The 6,695-nt window shown below is 37.6% G+C and overlaps 1 protein-coding gene across 2 annotated transcripts in view; it reads right to left on the bottom strand.

The window, feature by feature from the left end:
• Window positions 1-712: 712 nt before the first annotated feature.
• LOC130805914 (uncharacterized) overlaps window positions 713-6,695 on the bottom strand; it is a 6,150-nt gene continuing 167 nt past the window's right edge. The window contains exons 2-5 of one of the 2 annotated variants that reach the window (XM_057670752.1): window positions 5,003-5,960; window positions 2,444-3,960; window positions 2,200-2,274; window positions 713-2,091 (exon numbers count right to left, since the gene is read on the bottom strand). In XM_057670752.1, the coding sequence (XP_057526735.1) occupies window positions 901-2,091; window positions 2,200-2,274; window positions 2,444-3,960; window positions 5,003-5,825 (3,606 nt within the window). In that variant the 5' untranslated portion in view covers window positions 5,826-5,960 and the 3' untranslated portion in view covers window positions 713-900. The remainder of the gene's footprint in view (window positions 2,092-2,199; window positions 2,275-2,443; window positions 3,961-5,002; window positions 5,961-6,695) is intronic. The other variant, XM_057670753.1, reaches the window with a different exon arrangement.

The raw sequence follows: 6,695 nt of genomic DNA, 5'->3' as shown, positions 1-6,695 counted from the left end.
AACACATAGTCTTCTACTTGCTAGCATTCTTTCTAATACTTAGCCCATAAGAATATTCTTTACTTGGTCTACAACATAGTCCATTAAGCTTTTGAAAAGATTTGACTTATTTATGACGGGATTGTAAGCAGTAATCGGTGTGCCATTGACTAATACAATTTTTATAAGATTTAAATTTGACAATGACAAAATATACTATTTCTCTAGCATATGATTGGGACTAATGAACTAACCCTCTAATTGATCTCGCAAACCCATAAAAAGGCAACTCCTGATGAAAAGAAATTCCACTCTTTTAAGGATGTTTGATTGAGAAGTAATTTATAATACAAGCTTACTAGACCTATTTTAACAACCATTATGTTTTAAATGCATAAATAATGCATGATGTTAATTACTTGCTTATGGAAAAGGTAATAATTGTAATGATTAACCAAAAGGAAGACCATGGCTGTAAACAATTACACATATTCATGAACATCAACATAAACATAAAGTTAGCTACTAACACCGGGCGATTATTAAACTGAGTCAAAAAGTCAGCCCAATAATCGCCCCCGCTGTTACTAACAGCGAGCGATTATTGGATTGACTTTTAACTCAGTTTAATAATCATCCAACATTAATAACAGCAAACAATGTCATATTTACCTTAGCAATGCACAGCGCCCGCCATGCCACAATCTACCGTATCCCCATTACTAAGTTAACATTCTTCAAATCAGTAAATATATCAAATTCGAACCAGTTCACACAATTGTAAGTTTGGTAATCTAGAAGGTGTAATTGCTTAAAGCATATTTACAACGAAAGCGTTAATATACTATGTACAAGCAGCTTGAAACACCCAAAATGGCGGCATGGAAAAACATATCGACAAGGAAGTTGGGAGCTCCATTTTTAGAGATCGCGGCCAGAAATGTGTTCCCAGTCTGATGAAGAGCATTCATTACCATACCAACCCTCAAGTACCAGAGTGTGCATCCTATTCGTCTTCATGATAGGAGCATATGCTGATTGCTCATTAACACCAATGTTGAAGCAGTCCACATCGCCATCATGGCTCGATTCTGGATACGGTTCAAAAGTGGCTTTCTTCATGTTGCTTTTTTGGCGAGATTCGCCTGTATCTTCAATTCCATTCTCAACCCCTGCTTCACTTGTTTGTCCTGGTACAGGACCATTGGACATAGAGTTTGAGTGATCCATACGACTTTGTATATAGAACCTAGCTGGAATACGAGCCTCACATTCATTGGTAACGCCCAGTGAGTTCAGGAAATCCTGGAAGGCAATTGTTTGTCCAGAAACAGAAGCCTTAAGTTCATCACTGATACCGAATGGGTTAGACATTTCGGAATCCTGGAAAGCTTTGTTGGTGCTAGAGGAACCATTGCCGGGCAGATAGTTTTCGTCTTCTGATGACGGTTGGCCTTCATATTGATCAGAGTTTTCATCCTTACCCTTTAGAATTTGATAGTCTCCAAAAACAGAAGTGTGTACATCATTTGCTTTAGTTGTTGAGACTGAAACATGGACACCATTGCTAATATCGGAAAAGTGTGAAGGACAATTACATTCATTAGAAGATTGTTTCTTCTCGTAGTTCAAAGAGTCGGAGGAACCAACACGATCCTTAGGAATCTTGCATCTAGCCAATACACAAGTCTCAGCAGCTTGATTGACACGAGTGATGAAGTGACGATCTTCATTTTTATCAGAAAAACCTGACTTAGATTTTGATCTTTCATCTTCGGAGGAAAACAAGTTTGCCGCCTCTGAATTTGGATCATGGACCACCTTGATGTGAGTGTGCTGGCCAGATATCGTAGTCTTAGGACGTTCACCTCGAGACGAGAAATCTTTCTCAGCAGTTCCTAGTTCAAGATCGACAGGAACATTAGAGATTGTTGGGTTACCTTTTGTTCCATTGTGAGTCCTCTTCATCTCAGTCTTCATACGAAGAAAGCGAGCTTTAGCAGTCATGATGCAAAGTGAGGCTTCAGCTTCAAGCCATAGATTTTTATACAGAAGTTTCTGTTTATCTGTTTCCTCTTCTTGAAAATTCTCAGAAATAAGCTTAGTCAGAGCCTGCATTTATCGTTGTTAGTTAAAAAGAAAAATCAATAAGTTATCATCTACTCAATTGAACTCCTTCGTATCTGTTTCCTCTTCAATTTTCGTTCAAAAGAAACATACCTCTGTCATATTCGCATCCTCAAGCGGGAATCCATCATCCTTGAAAGAAGCAGTAAGCATTTCAGCATCATTCACCTAAAACCCAAACTAAGCAGCATAAATAACTCGCTAAATACTGAATCAGGACGTTATTTTATACAGGGAAAAAGCATAGATGGCAAAACCCAATCTTCAAACGAAGTGATAATACTTTCTTTCAATGTCAAGAAAAACATAGCTAGCATTGAATGAGACATCAACATACCATCTGAACAACAGGAAAATCTTTCTGGAAAACTCTGTCCGGCGAGGAAAGCACCCGAGTAGGAGTAGTTTGACCAGACAACAGTAACATGGAAGCATTAAGGTTGCTGATAACCTGCTTAATTGCAACAGTTTGCTTCTCGGAAACTTTAGCTTGATTGACGAAGCAGTAACGCTGAAATATTTCTGACAGATTCATCATTGTTCTCAGTAGCACGTTAACATCGATCCTAGAGTCTGGATCTTCATCAGCTGGCTTCATACTAGATTTACTTTCGGGAAGAGGGTTTGAAGAATTAATGTCGGTTTTTAAGGATAAATCAGACAGAATCTCTGTCACAACAGGAGTGCCGTTCCCACGCTTTTCGGAAAGGGGTGCTTCCGAGATATCTCTTCCAGATGAAAGCTCTTCATTAACATCCGTTTGTGCAGCTAAAGAACTGTTGATATCAGCATATGCTTGTGATTTCTTTATCATATTGCTCTCCATCATAAATGTGTCACAATCATCAGCAAATTGAGGAATATCTTCAGCATTGAGATCAAAGCGATAGGATTTTGGGTTAACAGAATCACAAGCTTCATTATCATTAGATGTACAATCAGAAAGTGAAGGCTTTTCTAAGGAAGTCACTTTCTTTAATTTCCCAAAGGAAAAAGGACCATTATTCTTGACATTATGAGGGCTCAAACTTCTGCATTTATCTATTGTTTTTGGAGCATCTGAATCCACACTTTCAGAATGCCCAAATGGTGAAAAACGATTAGACGATGCTCCTTTCCAGCATGGCGAATCCTCAGCAGTGTTGTGGACGTCAGACCCGCCTGAATGCTTTGTGGACAGCGAATCACTAGCTTCCATTTTCAAGCCATCTGAACATATTTGGTGAGGTAGTTGAGGTGAAAATAATATACTTTCAGAAGAAGCCTTGTCATCAAGCCTATTATCAACAGTTTCTCCTATATGGCAAGAGGACGCTGCCGTGGAGGGGGCGGGTCTTCTGATTCTAATGCTGGACTGGCGTTTTAAACCAACGGGCATCTCCGTATGATAAGAGGATGTATACCCCGGCATAGCTGTACTTTGGTCGGTTGCATTAAAGCCCATAGAGTTCGGTTGAGCAGCTGAAAATGTATTTTCCGCTGAAAACCTGCTCCCACCAACTGGTGATTTGGACATAGCTATGGGGTAAGTAGTGGTTGTTGATGCACAACCAAACGTAAACAATCCATTGTGGCTGAAATGGTCCTCCGGTAAAGAGCTATTACCCTTTTGGGAGCCAGCGGGAATTGGGCCAAATTCCATGACTGGTTCCTGAATATGAAGGCTCTCTTTAGAGATTGATGCAGAAGCAGAAGTTCCCAATGTTGAACGTTCAGATGATGCCATGCAACCTTGCTGCTCTAAACCAAGGCTACCTAAGTTATAGGCTCCACCAAAAATATCAAAGGATTTATCCTTAACATTAATAGCAGAGGCTTCCCCATATAAACCTGAGTCCTTAGTTAAACAAGCCCCTGAATATAAGAACAAACAAGATCACGGATTATCAGCCTTCTACCCAAGAACATTTTTTGCTAAGAAACTCAAAGGAATAATCATGAATGTTAGTGTTCATACATCAAAATGCCAAAGGAAGAGGGGAAGCATTAAATTCTGAATGGCTTTATAGAGTAACGAAAATTATCAATAAATATCCGACATGGAAATGAGCCCTCAATAATCAAACCAAATAAGTTTCGTCAACTTAAAAGATCATAAGGAAAACAACATAACATATTGCATCAACATCATCATTACCCCAATGCATAATCTTACCCCAATTCTTTATGTCATGCATGCACAACAGCTATTAACCAAGAAGAGCAAGCAGTTTATGAGACCTCTAATCAGCTACAATAACGTGATAATGTAAACAATTATCTGAACCACACCAATAGCTTGGGTTATGAAAAAGATGACAATGTAATACAATTCAAACATCCAAACACCCCCCCTCCCCCAAACACCAGCACCCGCACCCACCCACCCCCCCACACACACACACACAAAAAAAAGAAGGAAAAAGTTGTCACATGCAGAAATTTGGCAGGGTGCCTAAACCAATTGAAGTCCTATAATATAATAAACACCGATCCAACACCAATAAAGACACAACAATTTAGAAACAACTAAAAAGATGAACACAGCAGACGTTAGAAAATATATGATCCCTTGACCCTTAGCATCATTTAACATTAAAAACATTAATTTAAAACCATATAAAATGTAAAGCAACAGAAAATTCACTCAATTCAGATTTCACAACCAGCAAATTAGCTCCAATATTCAAGTACCCTGTCCACCAATTTCCGGAGCAGAATTTAAACCTTGCAATTGTTCATTCATTCAACAAACCGAGCCCGCAACAATTTAACAACCCAGAAGTTAAACAGGACAAATTAATGAAAATGGAAACAAACCTCTAGCAATAAGAAAGATAATATTAGAACAGAAAGTCATTGCATTAGATGTATACTCAGTTTATATGAAGATTCAAGGAAAAATGAAGAGAAAAACCTTGTTTTAAATGACGGTTGTCGCTCATGTCATCAAAAAATTGATTGTTGTTGCACCTATCAGCAAACAGACGAACATTGTTGTCAATGAAAGGTTGACTCTGATTGCTCCAGTCAACAAAAAGAGAACCCTTGCTGCTCGATAAATTTGAGCCACTCAATTCCTTTGAAATAAACCCTTGAGCAAAGTCCGTCAATTTTCCACGTTCATTGTCGTTCAACTCACACCCAAAATAACCCCACTTTGATTTATGTCCTCCATCATCAAACATATTCTGCTGAGGGTAGACTTGAGCAGACCCAGATCCATTCAAATAAGCAGAACCAGAGTGCGAGAGCAAGTCATAACCTGGCTCAATACCAACTTTTTGAGGTGGAGGAGGAATATACTGAGGATAACAAGATTTTGTGGCAACTTTAGTACTCGAATTCATGGTGTTCGGAAATTGATCATACGAAAAGGGATCATAAGTTGAAACATTATTGCTAGCATAAAATACACTGGTGGGTGAAGTGCTTGATGGGATTTCCTGATATCCATACATGTTAGTAGCAAATGAACAATCAAGATTAGCAGCCACCGCATCAGTTGCAGCGCAATTTGGTTCAGACGTCGATGATAACGAACTGTTCCAAAAGTGACCAGGAGCCGGAGCAAAGCAAGCACCATAGATAGGCACCTCAGAAGAAATCACTGATGTGTTTGCTAAATTCGGTTTCAGAATAACTTTATCAACCTTAAATGGTGGAGCTAAGGGTGATAAGCTGGATGATGCCATTGACTGTCCAAAACGAATGGATCCTGACTCAGAAGAAGTCATCATTTATGATATGATTCTAACCAATTTCCACCGTAACAGATACAAAATTAGGCCTTTGATAATCAACAAGTAAAAACAATATAATCTAGTTATGAATTACTCCCTTTATTCACTTCTTTTCGCAGATCTCAATGCAAACTACAAAATCAAACAATATTAATCATGAGTTTTTCTTATAGATCGATGAGAAATCGTAGTCAAAGTTCGATACTAAAATTCGTAAATTCTACTTGAGAAGAACATATGCTTCGACACTAAAATTCGTAAATTGTATTTGAGAAGAACATATGAAAAAACGGAGGGAGTACTAAAAGAGCGTATATTTAAAGAGCACAAACATAATCACACTTAAAAATGATAATATGAAAATAACCCAGAAAACCTCTCTCTCTCTCTCTCCCCTCCATGATTACTAACAAACCCCAAAATACACAACATGTTACGCAATTGGTGATCAACAAGCAAAACTAAAAGCACAACACAGTCTAGTATTTAATTAATAATTTCATTAAAAAAAGATAATCTGTCGAATCAATTCATGAAAAACAAAACAATCAAAGAGAAAGAACACAATCACACTTTAACATTGATGATTTGATCATAACCCAGAAAAATTCATCATTTATTATTATTTATCTCTAACCCAAATTCCTCCTTTTATTAGGGTTTTAAGTAGTAAATTAAATTCCTTTACACTAAACAAAACCAAAACCCCACAAAGGTATACAATTTTCATCTTACATCAAATACTAAGCACAACAAAAAATATCAAAAAATTTTGATCAAAAAATGTATATCAAATTTTAATACAGGGAAAGTAAACTGATAACAGTGATTTTATTTTTATCAAAATAATCCCAGTATAATTCTCTG

Source organism: Amaranthus tricolor, chromosome 2 (genome assembly GCF_026212465.1).
Source record: "Amaranthus tricolor cultivar Red isolate AtriRed21 chromosome 2, ASM2621246v1, whole genome shotgun sequence".
In the NCBI taxonomy this organism is placed as follows: domain Eukaryota; kingdom Viridiplantae; phylum Streptophyta; class Magnoliopsida; order Caryophyllales; family Amaranthaceae; genus Amaranthus; species Amaranthus tricolor.
This window is presented reverse-complemented; position numbering and strand designations above follow the sequence as displayed.